Here is a 26,578-nt window from a genome sequence, read left to right as displayed (position 1 = left end):
CTCAAGTATGTGGGACGGATGAAGTATTATGATATGAAAATACAAATATGCATATAGCTTGTTGTCAAAGGTAGGAGTACTTGCTAGACTATGATATCATTTTAATTTTTAAATATTTTCGAAGAGGTATGTATTGTGTACATTTAAATTGGGTATTTAGTAGCATTTCTCATTGACCTTACTTAATAGACATAGCATTTGTTAATGGCGATTCATATCTCATCGAGAAGTCATACATCGAATATTATACTAGTATAAACGATAATTTCTCAACCACAAATTTAGGTGCAACCTTAATAGAAAAGAATACCTAACAATATATTTTTACACAATAAAGAACCATAATATCGGTACCACTCAAGCCGTCTTATTGATTGAAATGTGAAGATATAAATATAAAAAAAACTAGAGTGAATAGTAGTATTTTAAAAGGCTAGACCAAAAGCAGCAAAATTCTCAGTCCGCATACAACTAGGGCTTCTTCCAACTTTTCTAAATTACTAGTAGTACTATAATCAAAGGAATTTTTTATAAAGGTTGTTATCAAGATGTCAATTATGCCCCCTCCGTCCTACAATAGTCCTGTTTATTTTGAATAATGATTTTAAGAAAGGTAAAGAAAAATAAATTGAATAAATTAATGGAATATAGTAGGTCTTATTTATATATTAATTTTATAATAAAAGGTAAATGTAATAAGTTGATGGAATGTAGAATCTATATTATTTAGAGTAAAAATGAAATAAGACTCTTATTGTGGAATAAATGAAATGACAAAATAGAACTAAAGAGTGGAGAGAGTATTATTTATAAAGTATTTAGTGCCACAATTTATTTTACTATTTCCGAATGTGGGAATAACATATCTCCAATCACATTATTAATTCTTGTTTCTATCTTTAGTTTTCTTCTCGTCATCATTTTACCAAAAAATTGCTCCCACATTCCTACACACTCAAAAATCAAATCAAATTCCTCACAACGTCAAATAAGGTTCAACATTTTCTCCTCCTGAAGAAATCCCAATTTTTTCACACAGTTCACGCACTTCGCCAGAATAGAAACTAATACACCCAATCATTTTTCATCCGTCTTCTATAAATTGACGATCTTGTACTTCCTTTTTTCTGGAAAGGAATATTGGTTGGTGTAATTGGAATTATCCTCGGCATTGCCGGATTTTTATTGAAACCGGGTTTCAATTAGGGTTTGGTTTCAGATTAGTTGATCAATTTTTGTCCCCTTTTTTAGCTTTTAGGGTTGGGTCGTGGGTGTTTCTTTAAGTAATAGTATATCTTTCGGGGAAGCACGGTATTGAATTTCTTGTTTAATCAAACCATTTATTGCAATTTTTCTGAGTATTAACAGTATATGCATCATAAAGTTGACGCCTACTGCTTCTTCTTTCCACATTAGGGTTAGATTCTGCATTCTGCAGGAGAAAAGGTCCGTTTTTGTTGCTTCAAGCTGCACTTTTGTTGGTGGGTTGAGTAAGGTTGGCGCAATATATATCTGAAGAGAAATTGGTGGTCCTTGTTTTGTTGGTATAAGTATTAGTTCTGGTTTAGAGAAGGTGATAGTGTATGGGAGAACAGGAAGGATGGGCAGAGACAGTTGAGCCATTGCCCAATGGGCTCTTACCTGGGGCAGGGCCAGTCATGCGTGCCCTGGATACAGAGCGTTGGATGATAGCGGAGAAGCGGACTGCAGAGCTCATTGCCTGCATACAACCCAACCAGCTATCTGAGGAGCGAAGGAATGCTGTTGCAGATTATGTGCAGCGGCTCATCATGACATGCTTCCCATGTCAGGTTGTTGGAATATGCAGACTTCTTTTGTTAGTCTTGCTACATTCAATTTTAAAGTGGTGCTATAAATGAGGTTGCTTTTGCAAAATTGGCTACTTCATATAATGATGGAATCCTTTTCCAGAATGGTTTTGTATGCAGCTAGTTTTTATCTTGCAATGTTTCCTATTTTGTATTTTCTCCTGGTGCCCAATCATCTAAACACAACCAATCAAGTACTGGTGAACTTGCAAATTCATGTTGGTGTTGGTTCAAGTATTTTGCTGATATATTATTTGATACAAGTTATCTGGAACTATGATATAGTATGAGTGAGCCCGTGGTGATCATACGAGGCAACTGATATATAACATGAATCAGTTATCTTACTGAGTGGCTCTCTGCTGAAGAAAATAAGCTCAGGTAGAATTACAGCACAGGGTGAAACTGAACTTCATCTTATCATTCAAATGAATGGCTTTTCTAGATGGGAAAAGCAACAATAGCTGATATTGAATGGATAGAGATGAGGGGTATAAGATATCAGAAACTCAGGGTGATTTTTATGCGTGTCCGAGAATCATGAACTGTCGAAGTGAAATGCAATTTTTTTTAATGATTCTGACAAGTATCATCCTCGGAGTGTGTTTTATGATTCTGACAAAGTATCATTCTCGGAATGCCTATGTTCTGTATGGACATTTTTAGTGTTTTCTTTGTTAAGCCTTTTTTAAACCCTTTGCCTACTCCACAGGTGTGCACATTTGGTTCTGTCCCCTTGAAGACGTATCTGCCTGATGGAGACATCGATCTGACTGCTTTCACTCAGAATCAGAATTTGAAGGATACGTGGGCCAATCTGGTTAAGGATATTCTGGAGAGAGAGGAAAAGAATGAAAATGCCGAGTTTCGTGTGAAGGAGGTTCAATATATTCAAGCTGAAGTATGCTCTCTTTCTTCTCCCTATATACTTTTGACATTTTATTTTTTGTCTCTGCTTTTGATAGTTAATTTCTTTCCCTTATCTAAAACAAATTATAAGAATATTCAGTTTTGTCTCATTTGGATATCTTTTCTAGTTCTTTCTAAATATCCAAATATTGCTTGATATGTTTGAACGCCTTTATCACACATGTAATGGAGGAGTAGCGCCACACGCATTGATTTGGGGGTTGGGGAATGATTATCTAAACTTTCCTGGATGATCTTGTGATCTTTGTGGTGCATCCAAAGTTCTTGATTCACTCCTCCTTTGTTGTTGGGGACTTGTCACCATTTATATGATGTAGTGTGCTGTATGAGCAGTTAATAGGTATAAACTTTGCATTGCCCTGAGATGGGCCAATTTAATTCGTGGCATATGACGATGATGAATGTTATCTCAGTGTATTAGGTTTATCAAGATGGAGCTGGTTATGAATTATGATATTGTGATGATAGATTTCATGTCAATGTTGTCTTAAGTTAGTAGTTGCTATTTTGCACTGATAGATAGCCTTTTGTTTTATTTCTCCTATTCTCAGGTAAAGATAATTAAATGTCTTGTCGAAAACATTGTGGTGGACATATCTTTTAATCAAGTTAGTGGCTTATGTACACTCTGCTTCCTTGATGAAGTAAGTATTTTCCTATTTACTAACAGAATTTTCACAGCACAAGTTATAGTGCCATTTATGAATCAAGACAAATAACTTGTCTCACCACATTATTCCATGTTTGGTTCCGTAGATCGATAATCTGATAGGTCAGAATCATCTGTTCAAGCGTAGTATTATATTGATCAAGGCATGGTGCTATTATGAAAGCCGCATATTGGGTGCTCATCATGGACTCATATCTACTTATGCCCTGGAGACTTTAGTTCTTTACATCTTTCATGTGTTCAACAATTCCTTTCATGGACCACTTGAGGTGACTTATTTCTTTTGTTTGTCTGTAGCCCTCCAGATTGTTTTCTTTGTGGATTGTTCTCCTGAGCATTTACGTAAAACTTTGCAGGTTCTGTATCGTTTTCTGGAGTTCTTTAGCAATTTTGACTGGGAGAATTTTTGTGTTAGCTTATGGGGACCTGTAGCTATTAATTGCCTACCTGACGTAACTGGTATTAAAAAAATAGTTTTTTGTTTATAATTAATGCCTATATGCAGTTTCTTTTCTTGATATGCTGTCTTTGTTTGCTTGTAGCACAACCTCCTAGAAAGGATAGTGGCAACTTGCTACTTAGCAAGTTGTTTCTTGAAGCTTGTAGCTCTGTGTATGCTGTATTCCCTGGTGGCCAGGAAAGTAATGGACAGAAATTCTCTTCCAAGCATTTTAATGTTATTGATCCGTTAAGAGTGAGCAACAACCTTGGACGAAGTGTTAGTAAAGGTAAGTATGAAGTAGTTAGGTTAATATTTGTTTTCACGACGAGGTGTTGAAACATAGAGTACAGTGAGTTTGGAATGTGTGACCATTGACAGTTGCAATGAGCATGATACTTGAAAATATCTTTCTAGTAATATTTCCTTTGGCCAAGGTTGAATCTGTTTGTAACCTTTACCCGAGGGAGCTGTACCTGATACATAAGAAATTCTGCTGGATGATTTGATTTTATTCTTGATAAATGTAAGCTGCTAGATCAGGGTACTTTTTCATATAAATCAGTTTTCTGATACAAATTTTCTTTTCTTATTTGGTTTATTGGAGCGGGGAATGTTATGTATAATTTGCTTTAACGTGGCCCATATTTAATATTTATCTCTTAACTTCTTTTATTGCACAATGACGGCCTCTAACAGTGGGCAGTGTATTGATATTTGTTTTCCTGATCTCTTTATAAATTCATGGAAATGTTATTATGTTATCTGTGTCCAGGAAATTTTTTCCGTATACGAAGTGCATTTGCTTTTGGAGCTAAAAGACTGGCACGGTTGCTTGACTGCCCGAAAGAAAACTTAAATTTTGAAGTCAATCAGTTCTTTATGAACACATGGGAGAGACATGGAAGTGGTCATCGCCCTGATGCACCAGGAGTTGGCTCTGGGCGCTTGAGATTGTCCACTCAAGATAGCCCTCATGAGGTTCAGAATTCCAATAATGGGAAGAAGGTAAAAGAAAGCTCCAATCCTCATGTGGTAGAGGTTCGGGGCACTCAAACTCAAGGTGTTCCCTATCAACTTGGTGAAAACTCATATAGAATGTTGCCCATGACTAGTGAATTGTCTTCAGCTTCTCGCTCACTCAGCTTAAAAAGTCAATTCAATTTGAACAGCTTGGATGTCACTGATCAAATTGGAAGAGATACTGTCCCTGATCAGTCTTTACCTAATGATAAGATCCAGAGAGATCTGAGTGCAGATCACTCGGTAAATGACACTGAGGGAAGACTTCTTTTTGCCCGAACACACTCCAGTCCTGAACTGACTGATAACTATAGTGATGTCTCATCACAAGTACAATGTAGCAGACAGGGTGAAGCTACAGATGCTCATGCTACACCTTCTAGGTTGGATTCTGGTTATTGGAGGAAGGATCTTAGACCAGAGACTTTGGTTAGCCACAGCAATCATACTTCAGTTGTAGATACAGTGGCAAGATTGCATCAAAGTCTTGATACTGCCGACTCCAATCATGTTTCAAATAGCTATGACTTAAGTGAAGAATTTTCAACCACCTCTGGGACACAGCTGATGCACCCGGAAGATCAAGATATTGTGAATATGATGGTGTCTGCTTCACTTCAAGGGTTCAATGGTCAAGTTCAAGTTCCACTTAATTTGACAACGGGTCATCTACCTTACTCTATCCCTCCATCCTTAATTGCTTCTATGGGGTACACTCAACAGAATTTTCCAGGATTTGTCCCTGTAAATATCCCTCTGATGGACCCATCATTCTCACACTTACAATTTCCTCGCAGTTTGGTATCACCCCAAATGACTCAATATTTCCCCGGCATTGGACTTAATTCATCTGAAGAGTCAATAGACAGAATTAATGAGAATTTTGGTCGTATGGACTCTGGAGAGGGCAATAATGATTTTTGGCAGGAGCAAGATTCTAGATCCTGTTGTAGGTATGATCTTGAGAATGGAAATGTAGACACCCTCCAAACTGACGAAAAACCATCATTATCACCATCTGGTTTAAAGTATATTCCTCCGCAATCTCGAGTAACTGCCTCAAGCAGTGCGAGAGCTCAGCAAAGGCATCTGAGGGAGAAACGTGGAGTAGTAAGGGATAATATTGATAGTTCTCTGGACAAGGATATTAATGTTAGTGAGGTTCACCCAGAAGAAAAATCAGGCAATTCAAGGTTCTCATCAGCTGCTCATAGTAATTCTTTGAGAAGTAGAACTTCTTCAGAGAGCTCCTGGGATGGATCATCGTCGGTGAAGGCACCTAAATCTTCGAAAGAGAAAAGGGGGAAGAAAGGTACGACAGATATAACTATCAGCCATGGAAAAGGTAAAGTTATGTCAGATCACGTGTCAAATGACACAGATCATGACCAGGAACAGGGTTCACTAGTAAATTTGGGGACTGAAGTCATTGAAAGAAACCCTGGTTCTGAGCCAGATGTGCATTCGCATGTTCCTAGGCACCATATGCTCGACTTTGAGGTTGCTCAGACTAGTGGATCAGACTCAGTGATGCCCTTTGACCCAGTACTAATAGGTCCTGGCTCAAGGCATAGAATGGGTGAGAATTCCGGGGTAATTGCATTCTACCCGACCGGTCCACCAATCCCTTTCCTTGCAATGCTTCCACTTTATAACAATGCACCTGAAGCAGGTACACTGAATGCATTAAGTGGCCAATTTGGAGGTCATGGGATTGTAAATGATAGTGAATCTGTAATGAACTTGAATCCCAAGGGATTTGGTCAATCAGAGGAGTTGCATTCCTCAAGTTCGTTACCAGGAATGTCAACTAACGAGACATCCAAAGATCGGAAGGCTGATATTCTTAATAGTGACTTTGTTAGTCACTGGCAAAGCTTACAATTCGGAAGGGTCTGTCAGAATCCTCGGTACCAAGGGCCTTCTGTATTTCCTTCACCTATCATGGTTCCACCTGCGTTTGTACAGGGTCGACTTCCACACGATAGTCCAGGTAGACCAATTTCGACCAATGCAAACCTGTTCTCTCAGCTTATGACGAATTATGGCCACCATATGGTTCCTGTTGCTCCCCTCCAGTCGGTTTCTGGGCGACATCCCAATATATATCAAAGCTACATGGATGATGTGCCAAGATATCGTAGTGGGACCGGAACATACTTGCCTAATCATGTAAAAACCACTTCTTGTGATTCTAATTTTCTTCTTTGCTTAGAATTTTCACTGAATATGTGCTGTCATTACAGGAATTAATATTATGATTGTAGGTACTGTATTCGGTCCTTTGTTTGGCTTGCTAGATAATTTTTCTTTGGCCAAGAGTTACCCTAGTCATGTTCTATGTTTTAGCACTTCCCCTTCTGTATAGTATTTTAACAGTTTACGTTCTCATTCTTTCAGAAGGTTTTGAATAGGGAACGTCACTCGTCAGGCAGCAGAAGGGGGAACTATAACCATGACAGAAATGATAGCTTCAGTGACAGAGAGGTGAACTGGAATGCTAACTCAAAATCAAGGGCTGCTACGCGTAGTCATGGCAGAAACCAGACTGAGAAAGCAAACTCTCGAACTGAACGTTTCTCTCATTGGGAGGGTCGAGGTGACCGTGCTTGGAACTCCTACAGGCATAACTCAATCTCGTCTTACCAGTCTCAGAATGGTCCTTTGCGCTCAAATTTTGGTCAAGATGGTCCTCAGAATGTAGCATATAACATGTACCCTTTGTCAGCCATGAATCCTAATGGAGTTTCAGACGGACCTTCGGTTCCACCAGTTATGATGCTGTATCCATATGATCATGATGCTGTCTATGTTTCTAATAATGAACAGCTTGAGTTTGGCTCTCTTGGTCAGCCGGGCTTACCCGATATAAATGAGCAATCCCAGCTAGATGATGGAACTCGAGCCACAGCATCCGAGGACCGTAGAGTGCATGGGAGCTCTGCACACTGTTCCTCGCCAGATCAACCATCTTCACCAAACCATCATAGGTAATACTGCATAGTTTTTGGTGTTCTTTAAGTCCAGAAGCATACGGGTTTGAATCACTGCTAAACAAGCAAAGTAAACAGGTCAGCGTCATCTATTATCCCAGTGGGGATGATTAAAACACATACCACTAACTGAGAAATGCCACTTTGAAATGTTAACACGTAAACATTGATTCATAAATTTTACTGCACTATGTCATATGAATCTTTTCTCTCCTAACAGGAGGGTTCGATAATACGCCCAGCTACATTGGTCTTTAAGGAGCATCATATGTTGAAGGATGAGATTGATATTCCTCATTCTAACTTTGGGACTGACAGTAATGGCTGGAAAGGGTACAGCTACCCTATTTTTGCTCGGCTACAGAATGCAGCTCGGCCTGTACCTCATGTCTCGATAATGGCCCTTGTCTCTCCTGACGTGGTTCTTGTATGTAGAATAGCTAGCCAATTCTGACCCTGGCCAATTTGGAAACCTGGAAACTGGAGTTCGAGTTGCCAAAACTCTTTTCCTATGTTGTGGTCTTCTTCTGTCATAGCCTAACACATTATAATTTCATATACCAGTGATCTGGAATTAGTGCTCCATTTACAGAAGACATTTTTGTTATCTTCCCTTAGATTTTGTGGCAAGGTTTTTAAGCATAACATCTTGCATCAGCTTCATATGCAATATCAGTGTCAAATAGAGCATTAAATTTTGGATGACATTTTCGCTTAATTCGCATCTTAGCTACGGGTGAGCATCTGGTTTGATTCGTTTTTTATATATCCAAACAAGCCAAAAAAAATCTGAAGTTTCCTAAAAATTAAAAATCAACCAAACTGAAAATTCGAACCGATTTTAAAATTCAATTTGGTTTGGATATTGGGTTTACGAGATTTTGCTCATCCCAAATCTCAATGTAGATGGATTCCTCTTTCTAGGAGAGTTTCTTGTTTTGCTTAGTAAATCCACACTATATGAAGCTCAATTTAATCAAATATTTCTGTATAATTTCCTCAAAAGAATAAGTATTCGAAATGTTTCTCTACAAAGAAATGGTCTAGAAATTTTTTGCTGCAAACTAGAGATCGAATTTACATTTTATGACGGCCTCGAATTGTTACCAATATAACTCATAAGTTTCGCCACAAACATTGAAATTGTAGGTGGCCGGTATCCTTGAATTTCTACTAATAGAACATAGTAAAATATAGTAAAACGAGAATTCATCTCTCATTATCTACTTGGGATCTCAATCCCGGTATGTTCTTCAGACCCATCTTTCCGAGGACTTGCTTCGGAATGGCCGGAGGGGTGTCGAGACACATGCTTCGACTAAACTCGTTTGCGAGCTCCACGAGTCTAGATTTGTTTCGACCAATACTTTTGTGAGTTATAGTACCCGAGCCATGCCTGATGTGCTGATTCTTTTCTCTTTATCACGACCTGGGATACAGCTCGTTCGACCTGCGACATAAAATGTTATCTTTAGTAACTTGTTCCATCTTCGGTTAGAAATTTATGTTTCAAAAAGCAACATAAAATTTATGCAATGGTTGGTTTATTTACCCTTTTCATAGCATCTGAATCTACCAATGGTTCAGTTGCCTTTGATATAGGTAAGTCTTTGATAGTGTTCAAGAAGAACTCTTCCCAAGGTGCCAACAGCAACACACCTTCCCCTTGTTTTCCTTTTCGGCCAGTTCGACCCAATCTGTGGATATACTGCTGTTTATCCGCTGGAATACCAATCTAAACAGAGCAAAGATAAATCAGTCCTTAAATGATCATACACATTAATAGTGGTAACCAGAGATTATAACTTAAGAACTAGGATCGAGTAATGAATAACCTGTATAACGAGGGTCACGTCAGGATAATCAACACCACGTGCAGACACATCAGATGTTACGACTTACGAGGACAAGACCAGTTGACTTCCTAAACTCATCCGAGACTTTCGTGCGGTAACTTTGAGGTTTTCGAGAATGTATCTCCCTGACATTGAAGTTTAGCTTGTTGAGAAGCTCAGCAACAAGCTTTGTCATCATTGCAGTAGTGCAGAAAACAATAACCTGTTGCATAGGAAAGGATGGATCATATAGACGCAGAATTTTGTCCATGGATTCACATGGAATTACAAAAAAATGCTACTCCCTCTAACCAATTACATGCGACACATTTCTTTTGGGTACGAGTTTTTAGCTAATGGTGTTTAGTGGTTAAATGTAAAAGAGAATAAAGTAGGAATGAGAAAAAAAATAGAGAGAAAAAGTAGGAGAGAGGATAACTTAAGAGAGAGATAGAGTGTTGTTTTTTTGCCATAAAATGAAATATCTCACTTATAATGGGACGATCCAAAAAGGAATATGCCTCACTTATAGTGGGACGTAGGGAGTATTTGGCTTCAAATGTGACAAATGAGCTTATTCGGTTTGAATATGGCATACCTACCAATCTTACTAAGCAACGCATCTTGTAATCTTCACCTAATACACATCTCGACTAGTTCTCTCTTGCAGTCATTGTATCAGATAATGACCATACCAATCACGGAGACAAATAGATGCTGTGGACAGATAGAAATAGATGCTATTCCACGGAATCCATTTTGTTAGATTTGTCAGACATCACCATGTCATAAGGATTCTAGAGTTATTCTATTTGACGCAGAAGTGATTTTATTTTCACAATTGGATCTCCAAAGAATTCACCGAAACAGTCACACTCCATTTCTGTGCTCGTTCTTATAATTGCTAATGTGATTTCAGTAGTACTTAAGATTAAGGATGACTAATGAAACTGATGAAAATGGCTACCTTGTAGTTAACATCACCTGCAATATGCCCTTTTAGCATGGCATAAAGAAGCGAAAAGTGTTTGTCCAAAGGAGCAACCAGGTATGTCTGCCTGACCTGAAAAGGTTGGATGTTAATAATCATCACCACTCTGCATTATGAAAAATCACAGATAACGGTGAGAAGAATAGCTCACAACAACAAACCTGTGAATGTGTATCTTCACTTCCTTCCTCTACTGTGTTTATGTTTTCATGGTCCTGTTTTAGGGCAACATGGCAGATTTGACGAACCTGCAGTGCTAATAAGTTCAGAATTCTCCAATTCACAAGGTACCACATGGTCAACGATAAATATTACCGCTTGTGGAACTGTTGCAGAAAATAGAAGTGTCTGACGCTGTTTTGGTACAGCAGCTATTATTTTCTCTATTTCTTTGCGGAATCCCATGTCTAATAAATGATCAGCTTCGTCAAGGACCAAGACTTTAACTCCCATCAGTCGAGTTGCAAATCCGGCTGTATTCTCTACATGATCCCTTAGCCTTCCAGGTGTTGCCACGAGTATCTGCATTTTAAAACAGAAAAGTTGATAGAGCCAGACCTAGCTAGATCAGAACCTTATCATCTCTCATGCATTACATGACCTCTTAAAGACCAACGGGCTCAATATAAAATTAAAACCATAATAATTAAACCAGAGGATAAAGCACATTGTAACATATATAATTACCTGGCATGCATTGACTTGCATCTTTTTTTGCTCAATACCTAACCGGGTACCTCCTATGACAACTTGAACACCAATAGAAGAATGATACTTCAACAATTTGTTGGCCTCAGCAGCAGCCTGAGTAGCAAGTTCTCTGGTTGGGCATATAACAAGCACGTATATTGGGGATCTTTTTTTATCATGATCAGCAGGAGGTAATTTTGCTATGATTTCAATTGCAGGGAGCTGCATTCATAAGAATTGGGAAAATTTAACCATCATCTAGCAGCACTATAAAATGATAAAGTTTAAATTCAATATCATCATACTGAACTTTATATATACCGATGAAACTGAACACCAAATTCACTTATTAAAATCACTATCATAATTGTAGAGAAACTGGAATGAAAAGCCAAAACTATTTACCAAAAAAGCTACAGTTTTCCCTGTGCCAGTTCTTGCCTTAGCCAGGACATCCTTCCCTAGAAACAGGTCATCATTAGAGATTCGCAACAAAAATAATAGAATATGATACAACGGGCAACCTACAAACTATATAGTTCTCTATGTTCTTATAAATCTGCAATTTAAGTATGCACATATATCTGCTAAAACCACAAAATAGTTATAATTAGAACTATAATTTTCCTAAATGAAGTATCACATCAAGCATGACACTACCCTTGCTTGGGTTTCAACTTGAAAAGTATATACGGTAAACAGTATATGCAACCCTTATGTTTCTCAAAGAACAGAGTTTCAGTCTGTGGGTACTTCCGGTGCATGTCAGAATCACAACAAAGTAACTTCTGCAGCTTTATTTACCTTTCAGAATGATAGGAAGAGTTGCCTCTTGCACCAGAGTCATCCTTTCATAACCAGCATCTTTGATTCCTTTAAGTGATAAGGGTGATATGGGACATTTATCAAACCTGTGGAGCATACCGATTCAAAACTGTCACAAGAATATACACATATTATCAAAAATCTACAGACACTGCATAAAAAGTGATAAAGTTAATGCAGGGCTCTTAGGAAATATTCTATTGCTAACTATTTTGAGAAAACCAAGATATTGCTATTCCATGATCCTGCATTTTAACCTCCCAACTGATGCTCATCTCGTTGCCCCTCCCCGTTTCCATTACATTTCAGAATGCCTAAAGAGAAGCAACTAAGCTTGTGGGATCTCTATACAATGAATCACTATTAACTCAAATTTACTTACACAACACTATCCACTATGATTCAAATTTCCCAACTAACAACATTTTTTTACATGATCCATGCTCAGTGTACATTAGAACAGCTACACTACAGTTCTAACTGGTCCAAGCATTATATACTTATTTACATCAAATTACTGTGTTCCCAATTCCAGTTCTCAAAAAGATCAACGGACATAGGAAACGAGTATGTACACCTGGGAGGCTATAAAATTCACCTGCTTTCACTAAGGTGTGAATCACTACTTTGGAGTGAGCTTTTATGAATGCTTCCCTTCTTGAGTTCGGCCGTTACCACTACCACTTCTTCGTCCTCCTCATCTTCATCATCATCTGCTTCATCGTTATCAATTAATTCCTTAAAATTTGTATACCCCTTATCATTTTCCTCCTCCACAGCCTCGTCATCTGTAACAACAAACCCTTGTCTTTCCATCCCTCTCCCTGCTCCTTTCTTCACCGAACTACCCTGATCACCACTTCTTCCCCCTTTGTTTCCGTATGTCATTCCTGAACCTCTCCCACTCTGTCCCTTCTCTTTCCACTCTCCCCCACCTCTGCCACCATACGAACTACCACCACCCCTACTAAATTTACTAGTTTCACACCCCTCGCCGCTCTCAACATACCAACTACCACCACCCCTACCACCTGAATGACGCCCCCCACCTCTCCCTCTAAACGAACCACCACCACCACCCCTGCTAAATCTGCCCAAATCACGTCCTCCACCTCTCCCACCACCTCCTCTACCACTGAAGTCAGAATCTTTATCAAATTCAACCTCTCTTCTTCTCTTCCCAGCTCGACCTCTTCCGCACCCCTTACCATCACCACCATCCTGCCCCATGCCTGAACTCATCCTCTCCCGGCACGAATGAGTTGAGAATCTGATATTGCCGAGTGGGACCGGCCTAATAGCTTGAACCGGAGCTAACAGCAATCTCCTTTGCAAATTTTCGGACCTGAAAAAAAATTAAACTGCAGCTTGAGAGGGAAAACATCGAAAAAATGGAGAAATCTCGGAATATAGGTTTAAATTCGCTGACCTTTCGAGATAAGGGATTCAATTCGCTTACCTTTCGAAATATGGGTCCGAGACATGCGAATTTTTCAGAATAAGGGTTTTACACCTTTTTATATTTATTCTCATCATTTTTCTTATTATTTTCCTTCCAATAATTATAGATTTACTAAACTATCATTTAACCCATCTTCCAAAAATTTCATTTTACCTTCCTCCAAACTAGATTGATGTCAGATCATGTTAGTACTCTAACATCAGGGACTCGTCAGTTATTGAAGGTTCTCAGCATTGCTGAGGATTGTGTCTGCGGATAATGTGGAACTAGATCAGGTTTACATCAGCCAGCTATCAAGTACACTCCGCCATTTGAAGAAATCACTCTGTGACGCTGATGAAAAAAATCTGGAGTGGTCTGTTGCATTCTCGGTTCTTGTCACATGGATTAAGGAACTGAGATTAAAGGATAGTTTAGTAAATCTATAATTATTGGAAGGGAAATAATAAGAAAAATAAAGAGAATAAATATAAAAAAGGTGTAAAACCTTTATTCCGAAAAATTCGCATGTCTCGGACCCATATTTCGAAAGGTAAGCGAATTGAATCCCTTATCTCGAAAGGTCAGTGAATTTAAACACATATTCTGAAATTTCTCAAAAAAATGGGTCTCAAAATAAAGTGTAATTACGTGCTGATGGGAGGGGTGGATTGGGAATCTGCAAATTATTTTGGGTGATGTGAACCGAGTAGGGTTTAAGCCATACCCTAATCTGAATGATGGAAGAATTAGGGTTTAAGCATTTAAGGAGACCTTTATTAAACGATGTCGTTTAAACGGGCTTAAGAGCATCCACAACCGTGCTCTTGCCAGGGAGCACGGTTGTGGGCCCGACGCCACTATTCCTGCATGCTCTCTGGCAAGAGCACAACACCCACAGCTGTGCTATTCGGCAAGGACGAGCACAATTCAATTTAAAATTCAATTAAACAAAAACATTTCCATAATATTAAAATTCACTAAAAACCCACAATAAATATTACACATTACAAATAAAATAAAAAAGACATAATTAAAATCCTAAAAATTAAAAATTGCATAATTAAACTCCTAAAAATTAAAAATTACATAATTAAAAGCTAAAAATACCCCCGTGGACGACTACTCATCCGACGGCACTACCCCAAATTGTCTTTGGAGGCCCAATATCATGGCCTCGTGCGATCGAAGTTGTGAGGGGTCATAGTGGATCTATTGGCCATATTGAGTTGGGCCAAAAGCTACCGCAATGAGTTGGTGGGGAGTGGAGGTGGCTCATATGGAACGGGATCGGGAACTGGAGCAATGGCGGTTGCAGCCGCCGCCTTCTTCCTTCCTTGCGGTCGGCGTTGGGAACCGCTCGGGCCGGCGTCGGGGCTACTAAAGTTTGCTCCGGCGAGTTGGGTAGCCACTTCTTCGGAGCCGGCGTCGGATAGGGATACCGACCTTGACCGTTTGGAGGAGCCGCTAGAGGAGGATGTTACGCCTCCCATATACTTCGGGTGCGTCCGCGTCTCCTGCCAAACGTTGAGGTACTTGAACGGCTTGTAGTTCATGGATTGGTAGGTGCTCATCGCGGCAGTGATGAAGTCGACCTCGTTCCGGCCGCTCCCCACATTCCGCTCTTCCTGGAGGAAATATCCATTGAACTTGCCAATTTCATCGTTGGCTCGGAAGATGGCGTTGCGCACCATACTCTCGTTGCGCTCGACTGTTCCCGGCGGCCGGTTTTCATTGTACCAGCGAGCGATGCGCCACCAAAAGTGATCGTCGGATTAGTTCGTGCCAACCACCGGATCTTCGGAGATTTCCAAGTACGCCTTGAACAATTTATCCATCTCCGCCGGAGTGTACGGTGTGCAGACACCACGAGTAGGAGGAGTCGGAGTTTGGGAGGGGCCGGTCGGCCTAGGCTCCGGTGTCCACCCGTATCGCCCTTCGGGGGCACCTTGGTCGTCGATTAGGTATGGCCGGTAGCCACCCGGAACGCCCGAACTTTGGGTTTGAGGAGGGGCCGAGTATTCCGTTTTCGGACTAGGAAAGGTTGGTGAACCGAACCATTCGGGGTTCCAACCGGAGCCCGGGAGTTATCGCCGTGGCCGGACATTGTTATGGTGTAGGAGTGGAAGAAAGATTGAGAATGGATATCAGAGAATGAAGATGAGAATGGATATGAGAGAATGAAGATGAGAATTGTGTAGTTTGGTGTGAATTTTTAGGTGTGAAAAGTTGGGGTATTTATAGATGAAAATGTGTATTTTTGGGGGAAAAAATAAAAAAAAATGAAAGTGGTAAAAAACGGTAATAAACGGATATATTTTTTTTGGAAAGTGAACTTTTTTTTTTATCGGTTTTTTTAATTAAAAACCGATTTTTAATAAAAAAAAATTCAAAGGCAACGGCATAGCCGTTGCCCAATCGCGTGCTGCCACGTCGCCTGCTCGCTGGCACGGGCGTGCTCTTCACAGCGAGCAGCGCCGTGCCAGCGGCGGTGGCACGGACGGACGAACACTGTCCGTCCACCGCTGCGCATGCTCTAAGTGTTATTTTGGCCTGGGCCTATACTATAGGGAATATGCTTGTTTCTCAGTTTATGGGCTTCTATATTAAACTTCAAAAAAGTAGGTACTCCTATGTAACTACTACTGTATTTCGATAATTTTATTTTTTTATGGCTTTCTATTTTTCTAAGATATGTTGTGTTTTTTAGAATTAATGTGTATCCAATTGGAAAATAATTAATTAAAAGTCGTATGATAAAACAAAAAGATGTTTTTTTAATTGAAACTAAATTTATGCAGTTCTATTAGATGATTCCAATTTTCCAACTCCGAAAGTATTGGAGTGATTGAAATAAACATCTGTCATAATTACAAAATTGACAATAATTTATTATTTTTAACATAGTTTTATTTTATTTAAATATATTTTCAAATATTTATTTGGGTTGAAATATATGGTTGTCCCTGTCTCAAGTTGCATACAGTTGTGCGGCTAAACATTAAACTCCCATTTGATTGGGACAAATTGAACTCTGATTTAATTTCATTTCTATTTTCTCATTGTGTGACAGTATCTTATATAAGTATTTTGTATATTGATTACTTTTGTCCAAAACCTATTTTAAATTACCATTTTTAAGTGATTTAACTCGAGAATAAGTGCCTTAACAAATGGAAACAAGTTGAATCCCTTTTAAGTACTTACAAAAATTATACTATTAGTATCTCTTATAGACCTAACTCCTAATAGACATGTTCAAACTTTGTAATGATCCAATTTGGAAAAGTGTATTAACAAATGGAATCTCAAGAGTCAAGGCTATGAGTAAAAGAATAACATTTTACCCTTTGGTACTGTGTCAAAGGATATTTTTAACTCAAAATTTACGTATATAATTATTTATAAATATATGAGTATTACCCAAAACTAGTCCTGACTATATGCTCATTTTATGATTTTGGTCCTATACTATCTTTTGAATTTTTGCACCCTTAACATTTAAACTCGGATCACAATTGGTCCTACACTAACAATTCCGTCAATTTTTAAATGGTTTTAATCCGATTTTGAGCGATTTTTAAACGGTTTTAACCCGAATAGGACTGTTAAAACCATCAAAATCGATTTTAAACCTAAACTTTCATCAAAAGTCTATTCCATTTAATGATCTTGACCCTATGTCACATGCAAGTCAAATCTTATTTTATTTAAGCATATCTTCTATGCCTATCAATGACAAATACATTGCTCTCAATATGTTTGTGCCTTCACGCCACTTTACAATTTAATTGAAATCCGAGTTTGGTGAAAATTCACATCCTTATCGCAATTATAATATTTTGAACATATGTATGACTTTCATTAATTTACCATTTATCTCCCATGTTCTAAAACTCGCTTAATTATACTTGTATCATTAATCATTTCCCATAGGCTTTACAAGAGGCTTGTATGATTGCTAGTGGAGTATGAAATTGAACATAATATGCTTGATTATGACTTTTTGTTATGATGGTAGGGCGAATTTTTGATGGTAGTAAATGCAGGTAATGAATATAGATCACGACACAAGGAATTACGTGGTTCGATTTACTGAGGTAAATCTACGTCCACGGGAAGAAAGGAGGGCAAGATTGTATTGCTTGATCTGGTTTTCCAGCTTACAAATACAGACTTGCTATATGATATTTGATGTCTCGAGCTTTTCTATCTGATCTAAGTTCTATTTATACATTGAACTAAGATCGTGGCTTGCATCACCACTAACTAGGTCGTGGCTTGCATCACCACTAACTAGGTAGTGGATGTCGTGGAGGTCATGAGATCCTGCATGGGTCCACTATCTCTTTGTTTGGTCCGCTATCCTGCATGAGATCCTGCATGAGTTGACACCACTAAATAGATCGTGTAGTGGAGGTCGTGGAGGTTCTGCATGAGTCCACTATCTCCCAGTTCGGTCGAATACTGAGACCGAACTTCTGAACTATGACCGAGCAGCTTTTGCCGATCTGAGAGTAGAGCTTGATTGGTCGGCTTTTACCGAGCTGTAGGCTGGGGCCGAACTCTTTGGTAATGTCGAACTGATTGGTCGGCTTTTACCGAGCTGTAGGCTGGGGCCGAACTCTTTGGTAATGCGGCTGGGGCCGAACTCTTTGATAATGCCGAACTGATACTCTTCCTTGGGCTTTGGGCTGATGGGCCGTCACTGCTATTGGGCTTGTTTAGTACGTACTCCATCACTACCCCCCCCGAAAAGCGAAGTGAATCACTTCGGCGAAGCGAGTCACTTCGGCATTCTGGATAAAGGTACGGGGGAGGCTGACGTCAGGGGACGTGCCTTGCGCGTGACTGCATTAAATGCGACAGTAAAATCCGGCCGTTGAATCCTGAAAAGGTGGGATTCGAAACGGTGCGATGATTTTGAAATCTTCTCCGAATCTGATAAATACGTCCTTTCTTCATCAGTTGAACACTTTTGCTATTGCTTCTTCTGCATTCTCTCTCTTTTGCGAAAAAATTTCCTTCCGCTTTCAAGAATTTCTTCAGAATTTTTTCAGACTTTCAAAGAGTAAGAACTATGTCTTCTTCTTCTTCTTCTGAGTCAGGTAGCGGTAGGAAAGGGGATAAGGGGTCTTCTAGCCGGAAAGAATCCGGGGAGAAGACCGTAGAATATTTTCACAGCATCTTGAGTAAGGATACTGTGATATCTTTACACGAAAAATATTTTTTTCCTGGGGGGAAGGTTGCGATTCCCGACGACCTTCATAGGGCTGACTCGCCGCCGGAGGGTTACGCCACCGTTTATGAAGCCGGCTTGGAATGCGGGCTTCGTTTCCCTCTTCCCCCTGCCTTTGTAGAGCTGCTAGATTTTTTTCAACTCCCTTTAGGTCAGGTGACTCCGAACTCTTGGAGGCACTTATCGGCCTTTGCTGCCGAACTGCGTAGGCTAGATAAGGATCTGTCTCTGAGGGCAATCCTTAATTTCTTCCAGTTTAAGAGGAAGGGATCTTGGTTTTACTTGATCCCTTTACAGCCTTTTAGGGCCTTCTGCAAAACCAAATGGCCGAAATGGCAAAATCGCTTCTTTTTTTATAATAGGACTTCGGCTTCGGACTTTTCCTGGAGAGGGCCGAAGTCCGTTATTCCTCATCCTCGGGTAGAACCGTTGGACGAGCTCGAGGCCGAGCTCAATAAGATTCCCATGATTAGGAAGCAGTACTCGGAGTCTGAGCTCGTCAAGGGCGACTTCGTGTTCGACTCCTCGTCTTCGGACGAAGAGACTGAGGGTGAGGATTTCTTTTTTATGCATTACTGCCTTGACGACGAAAACTAACCTTGTTTTCTTGCTTTTTGGCAGTGAACTTGTTAAACAAGATTAGCCGCAAATCCTCCGAGCTTAAGAAGCCGGAGAAAGAGAAGGCTACCAGCTCGGCGCCTGATGTCGAGAAGAATCCGAAGAGGCAAAAGACCTCTTCTTCGGATCCAAAAAAGCCGGAGTCGACTTCGGCAAAGTGGAAGGGGAAGACCCAGAAGCCCCCAAGAGCGCCAGAGAAAGACGTGGTCTTGGCGCCTCCTTCGGAACATATCTGTGAGCCATTTTTATGGCCCACGGATTTTGCCGAGGTGAATTCTCTTCTTGATTTTCTGGCCTTGCTTTTTTTCTGTATTTTTTTGGTGGCCCCTGTTGACTCTTTCCTTTTTCCATTTTCAGAGGAACGATATGCTCTCCAAGCTCGTCGCCGTTGAACTCTCCAAAGCGTCCAACGATTATGCTGAGATGCAGAGGAAGTTGGCGGCTGCTCGTCACCAGGCCGAACAGGCTAAGGCAGACTTTGAGAAGGCCAGAGCTGCTAGGATCTCGGCCCAGGATGAAGCCCAGTTTGCCAAAAACCAGCTCGTCATCCAGCGAGAGCAGACGAAACGGAGGGATGCTGCCGCCGTGGTTGCCCAAGGGGAGGTTCTCCGTGCTTTCGCGGAGAAACTCTTTCTGAGCAATCAATTTTCGGCCTTTGTCGGTGATCTGCTGAAACTGATGACCGATAATGCCGAGCAGGGGCCCGAAGTCGTTCTGCCGCTGTACGGCCGAGAGATAGCAGCTCGTCTCCAGAGTCTGCCGCTCCTTGAGGAGCTTGCTTCGTCCTCGGTCCTGCTTTCTGCTGACCGAGTTCGTAGTTGCCGAGCTGACCGGGACGAGAATATGGAGGCTATCTTTGCCTCCTTAGGGTCAGTTTCACCCGCTCCAATTTTCCACGGAGAGGGTGAGACCGAGCAGCCTGATCAGCAGACCGGAGACAGGCAGGCCGAGCAAGAGGTGTTGCTGATCGGTGATGGGGGCACCGAGCAGGCTGGGAGGAGCAGGGAGGCCGAGGCTGAAGCTGAGGCAGACAAGGAGAAGGAAGCTGAACCTCACCGAGGAGCCGGAGACGAAGCTGGCGGAGTATGATTTCGTCTCCCTTCTCTTAGTTTAGTTTCTTCCTTGTTGTAAAATGGCTTTGAAGCCCTCCTTGTGTAAAAAATTTTTTCTTATGAATGAAAAAATTCTTCTTTCTGCACTTGTGTCTTCGTATAGCTTTTCGTACTCTCTTTTACTCCTGTTGTGGTTTACTACCTGCTCAGTAAACTGAAATGCCGAACTGACATAGCTGTTTTGTATTCTTAACTCTTAAGGAGCTGGAGGTACTTCACTGGAAGCGGCTGTACTCTTCCGCTTTAGACGAAGCTGAGAAAAAAGCCATAGCTGACCAGATGAAGAATGACGAACTCTTGGCTTGTTTAGTGAAGCTGGAGGCCGACAATAAGGACTTAGAGTCCGAAAAGAAAGATCTGGAGGCCGAGCTGAACACTGCCGTCGCTGAGAGGACTGCGTATGAGGATTTCATCTGCAGGCGCGGGGGAATGACCATCTCTGAAGTTCAGGAACGAGTTGACGAACTGTGGGAGGAATATCATGTACTCCGGAGGAACAATGCGCTGGAGAGCTCGGCTTGCCAACAAGTCGTGAAATCATTGCGGCGCTGGGCTTCTCGGTACGACATCATTCTTTCCCGGCGTCCCTCAATCGAGAGATTCCTTAGGCATTTCCCGCCAACAGATGGTCACACTCCAGCTCAAACCCCTGATTCACTTGCTCAAAACCCTACTCCAAGTCAGCAACGAATTCAGGAACAGCCGGAAACGTCAAGACGAGAACGGACTCAGGAGCAACCGGAAACGTCAAGACAAGGACGGACTGAAGTTCGTAGAGGAGCTGTGATTATGAGTGAGCAAGATCAACAAATGCTTCGTGAAGAGACTCTTCGCCGCCGAGGTGCTAGAGCTTCCCGGGCTCAGGGAAGAGGCGGTAGGTCGATTAGAGCATCTCGTCGACCTGCTTATTCTTCAGCTGCCGAGAACGCCCGAACTCGGCTTCACGAGGATTTTGTGAATAGATGGCTCAACTTTAGCAATCAGGGACAGTAGAATAGTCCTTTGTAATGGCGTAACGCCTTCTCGTAGGGCAGCAGAATTGTATGCCGAACAAGTTTTAATAAATGAAATCTTCATTTCGCTTCTATCACTGCGTATTTACAGCTCAGCGAAAAAAATTTCATCGTGCTCGTCCTCGGTCTTATGAAGTAAACTTCTTTGACCGGACTCGTCCTCGGTCTTATGAAGTAAGCTTCTTTGACCGGACTTGGTCCTCGGTCTTATGAAATAAACTTCTTTGACCGGACTCGTCTTTGGTCTTATGAAGTAAACTTCTTTGACCGGACTCGTCTTTGGTCTTATGAAGTAAATTTCTTTGACCGGACTAAGCTTGTGTCCTAATTTGGCGAGTTTTATCGCGTGGATCGGACTTTCCCTTGTCCTAATTCGGCGAGTTTTATCGCGTGGATCGGACTTTCCCTTGTCCTAATTCGGCGAGTTTTATCGCGTGGATCGGACTTTCCCTTTGTTGCAGTTCGTTTTAGACGGACTGCTTGTTTCTTAAGCTGAATTGTGGTCTTGTATCCTCCTTAGAAGCTTGGACTCACAATCGTTGGCTTATATATGTTCTAAAAAGGGGATCAGCCTTCGAAGAACAAGATACCTCAGTAACATTTGTAAGAGACGACACGCACATAGTCAGACAAAACGCACATAGACAAACAAAACGCACATAGACAAACAAAACGCACATAGACAAGCATGAAAAACAAGTAAAAAACAAAGAAAGCACATACCCCTAGGACCGAACTAGACACAAGACTGACTGACCGGACTGTCTCTTACAAATGGAACTTCTTGAGGTTGGAAATGTACCATGTTCGGGGTACTTGTTCTCCTGACATGTGAGTCAATTTGTAAGACCCTTTGCCGAGGACTTCTGACACCCGATATGGACCTTCCCATGTGGGTTCGAGTTTGCCCAGCTTTTCTGCTCGGCTTACTTCATTGTTTCTCAAGACGAGATCTCCCACTTGAAATTGCAGCTTTTTCACCCTTTGGTTATAATACCGGGCTACTTGCTCCTTGTACTTTGCTGCTTTTATGCAGGCCAATTCTCTTCTTTCTTCGGCCAGATCTAGTTCGGCTCTTAGTCCGTCATCATTCATTTCTGAGGAGAAATTTAGAGTTCGGGGACTGGGTACGCCGATCTCGACCGGAATCACGGCTTCAGTGCCGTACACCAGACTGTACGGAGTTTCACCGTTGGAGGTTTTGGGTGTAGTTCGGTAGGACCATAGGACTTGAGGGAGATTTTCTACCCATTGTCCTTTGGCTTGTTCTAACCGAGCTTTTAACCCTTTCACCAAGATACGGTTTGTTACCTCCGTTTGTCCGTTTGCTTGTGGGTGGGAGACCGAAGTGAACCGCTGTTGAATATTCAGCTCTTGGCACCAATTCTTGAATGTCTTGTCGGTGAACTGAGTCCCATTATCCGAAATGAGGATGTGGGGTATGCCAAATCGGCACACTATGTTCTTCCAGACGAAATCCAATGCCTTCGAGCTCGTTATCGTAGCTAATGGTTCAGCCTCCACCCACTTCGTGAAGTAATCCACGGCAACGATAAGGAATTTCATTTGCCGAGGAGCTTGTGGTAGTGGTCCTACTATGTCTATGCCCCATTGCATAAAAGGCCAAGGGCTTTGCATAGCACATAGATCGGTCTGCGGCATCCTTGGGATATTTGCATGGATTTGGCACTTCGTACATGTCTTGACGAGCTGCACTGCTTCTTGTACCAAAGTTGGCCAATAATATCCCCATCTCAGAACTTTTTTAGCTAAAGCTCTAGCTCCGATGTGGCTACCGCAAGATCCTTCATGGACTTCTCTAAGGATGTAGTCCGTCTCTTCTGGTCCTACACATCGCAATAACGGTTGAAGGTAGGACTTTCTGTATAGGACTCCTTCATGAAGTTCATACCGAAGTGCTCGGCATGTGATTTTCCGAGCTTCTCTCTTATCCTCGGGCAGTTGTCCTTGATCTAGATACTGTAAGATCGGCGTCATCCAGTTCGGCGAGCTGGTTACTGAATGTACCTCAGCTTCATCAATGCTTCGGTGTAGTAATTCCTCCACCTTTGAGCTCGGATATGAGGCCAACTTACTTAAAGTATCTGCTCGGCTGTTTTCCGCTCTGGGAATGCAGATTATCCGAAAATAAGAGAAACTTCGGCTAATGCTTTGCGCTTTGTCCAAGTATTTTTTCATCCTCTCATCTCGGGCTTCACTTGTACCCAGCATGTGATTCACTATGACTTGTGAATCACAATGGATTTTGAGAGATTTGACAAATAGACTTTGCGCTAATTGAAGTCCGGCAAGGAGGGCTTCGTATTCGGCTTCGTTATTAGTAGTTGGGAATAAGAACCGAAGTGAATAAGTTACCTCGTGTCCGTCGGGAGCGATAAGTAGAATACCAGCTCCACTTCCCGTCTTATTCGAAGCTCCATCTACGAATCCACTCCAGCAGTCCGGCGGTTCTACTTCGGATTCCTGGGGCTGTGTTAGTTCGTCATTGGCAGGATTTTCCTGTTCGGCAATAACAGGGATTGCTTGATCGAACTTTGCCTCTGCAAGAAAATCTGCCAAGGCTTGTCCCTTGATGGCTTTCCGAGGTAGATATTCTATTGAGTGTTCTCCCAACTCTATGGCCCATTTGGCGATTCTGCCTGATGCTTCTGGCTTGGTCAAAACTTGCCGAAGTGGCAGATCGGTTAAGACGCATACCTTGTGAGCATAGAAGTATGGCCGCAGTCTCCTTGCTGCATTTACTAACGCCAGAGCAATTTTTTCCAGAGGTTGATACCTTGTTTCTGGACCTCTTAATGCTCGGCTTGTAAAGTAGATGGGAAGCTGCTTTAGGCCTTCTTCTCGTACAAGCACCGCGCTAAGTATAAGAATATCACTTCGGCATCTGTTGGAGCAGAGAGAATTGGAAGCTTGGCTAAATAACTTTTGAGCTCGTCAAAAGCCTTTTTCTGCTCGGCTCCCCACTCAAACTTTGGTGCCTTTTTCAACACTTTGAAGAACGGCAGTTGCTTTTCGGCTGCTTGGGAAAGGAATCTATTCAGTGCGGCTAGACATCCAGTTAGCCTTTGCACATCATGTATGGACTTCGGTATCGCCATGTTCTGAACAACTTGAACTTTTGAGGGATTTGCCTTGAGTCCGTCCTTTGAAACCCAACAACCCAGAAACTTTCCCGAATCTACCAAAAAGGTACATTTTTGGGGATTGAGTTTGAGGTTGGCTTTTTTGAGCACGTCGAGGGTGGATTTGAGGTTGTCTTCGTACTCCGAAGTGCTTCTGCTTTTGACGACTATGTCGTCGACATACACTTCAACCTCTTTTCCTATCAAATGCCGAAAAAGCTTATCTACCATCCTTTGATATGTTGCTCCGGCATTCTTTAAACCGAATGGCATCTTTTTATAAGCAAAGATGCCGAAGTCAGTAATGAAAGCCGTTTTTGAAGCATCATTCTCATCCATTAAAACTTGGTGGTAGCCTTTGTATAAATCAAGAAAACAGAAAATTTCGAAGCCGATCAAAGCTTCTACTTTTTTATCTATGTTCGGAAGGGGATAGCAATCTTTAGGACAGTGCTTGTTTAGATCGGTAAAATCTATGCACATCCGTCATCCTCCTTCTTTTTTCTTGATCATCACAGGATTGGCCACCCAAGAAGGATATTTCACCTCGAATAATACATCCGCTTTCAATAATTGGCGGACTTCGTCATGGATGACTTGATTTCTTTCTGCCGCAAAGAGTCTTTGCTTCTGTTTTATAGGCCGGACTGAAGGATCAATATTTAACCGATGAGTGATTACCTCAGGGGGCACTCCGGTCATGTCCAACGGAGACCATGCAAAGACATCTTTGTACTCCTTGAGGAGCTGGATGGTCTTTTCCCGGAGTAGAGGCGTTCCCGCGAAACCGATCTTGACCGTTCTGGATGGATCATCTTCGTATAACTGAACGGTCATTGAGTTCGACTCTGGTGTGACTTCGGTCATTTCGCTTGCCTCAGACTCCGGCTGCTGTGATTGCTATGCTTGATGATGCCGATCTGATTGCTCGGCACTTTTAAGCGCAATCTGCAGACACTCTTTTGCTCTCTTTTGATCACCTCGGATGACCGCTATCCCACCTTTAGTGGGAATCTTGATGGTGAGGTGATAAGTAGAGCAAACGGCCCGAACTGCGTTGAGCCAGTCTCTTCCCAAGATGATGTTGTACGGGGACCGAGCTTTTACCACAAAGAACTCGATCATCGTACTGGAGCTTGTAGGCGCTTTTCCCACCGTGATCGGAAGGCTGATAATACCTTCAGGGCGGGTGTCCTCCTGGGCGAAACTTTTCAGAGGAAGCGGAGCCGGACTGAGCCGAGCTGGATCCACTTCTAGTTTATCGAAACATTCTTTAAAAAGAATGCTGACTGACGCTCCGGTATCCACAAACACTCTGTGGATCAGTTTGTTTGCCACTCCGGCTTGGATGACAATAGCGTCTTGATGAGGAGAGATGGCCGGGACGGGATCTGCATCTGAAAATGTAATCACTTCGTCCTGCTTCAGCCTTTTATGTGTTGGCTCCTCTCGATTGAAGCCTCTGCGCTCTGACTTCAGGGACGATCTAGTCTTCCCGGCAGGGAGGGCATCAATAGTCAGGATTACTCCATCATATTGCAGCTCGTCATCATCTTCAGGGTCCTGTTGCTTTTTCAGATCCTGAGGAGCGCAGTTTGCACCTCTTTGCTTTTTGTTCTTTTTCGGCTGCTTGCTTTGGTATTTTTTTAACGTCCCTGCTTTCACAAGAGCATCAATACCTGCAGCCAAATGTCGGCACTCCTCGGTATCGTGACCGTGGTCTTGATGGAAGGAGCAATATTGATCCTGAGGTCGACGCGCGGCCGATTTCGTCATCCGCTTTGGTT

At 41.7% G+C, this 26,578-nt stretch overlaps 1 protein-coding gene and 1 pseudogene across 1 annotated transcript; one reads left to right on the top strand and one right to left on the bottom strand.

Moving 5' to 3' along the window:
• Window positions 1-868: 868 nt before the first annotated feature.
• LOC121807485 lies at window positions 869-8,602 on the top strand. The gene is made up of 9 exons (XM_042207725.1): window positions 869-1,811; window positions 2,542-2,730; window positions 3,311-3,403; window positions 3,516-3,698; window positions 3,786-3,888; window positions 3,972-4,157; window positions 4,644-7,063; window positions 7,292-7,881; window positions 8,105-8,602. The coding sequence occupies exons 1-9, from the start codon at window positions 1,584-1,586 to the stop codon at window positions 8,115-8,117; spliced, it is 4,005 nt and encodes a 1,334-aa protein (XP_042063659.1). The 5' UTR covers window positions 869-1,583; the 3' UTR covers window positions 8,118-8,602.
• A 253-nt stretch (window positions 8,603-8,855) lies between these two features.
• LOC121809843 lies at window positions 8,856-13,253 on the bottom strand (annotated as a pseudogene).
• Window positions 13,254-26,578: the final 13,325 nt, after the last annotated feature.

The sequence above is a fragment of the Salvia splendens genome, chromosome 6, assembly GCF_004379255.2.
Source record: "Salvia splendens isolate huo1 chromosome 6, SspV2, whole genome shotgun sequence".
In the NCBI taxonomy this organism is placed as follows: Eukaryota; Viridiplantae; Streptophyta; class Magnoliopsida; order Lamiales; family Lamiaceae; genus Salvia; species Salvia splendens.
The sequence above is the reverse complement of the archived record's forward strand: the minus strand, read 5'-3'. Positions and strand labels throughout refer to the sequence as shown.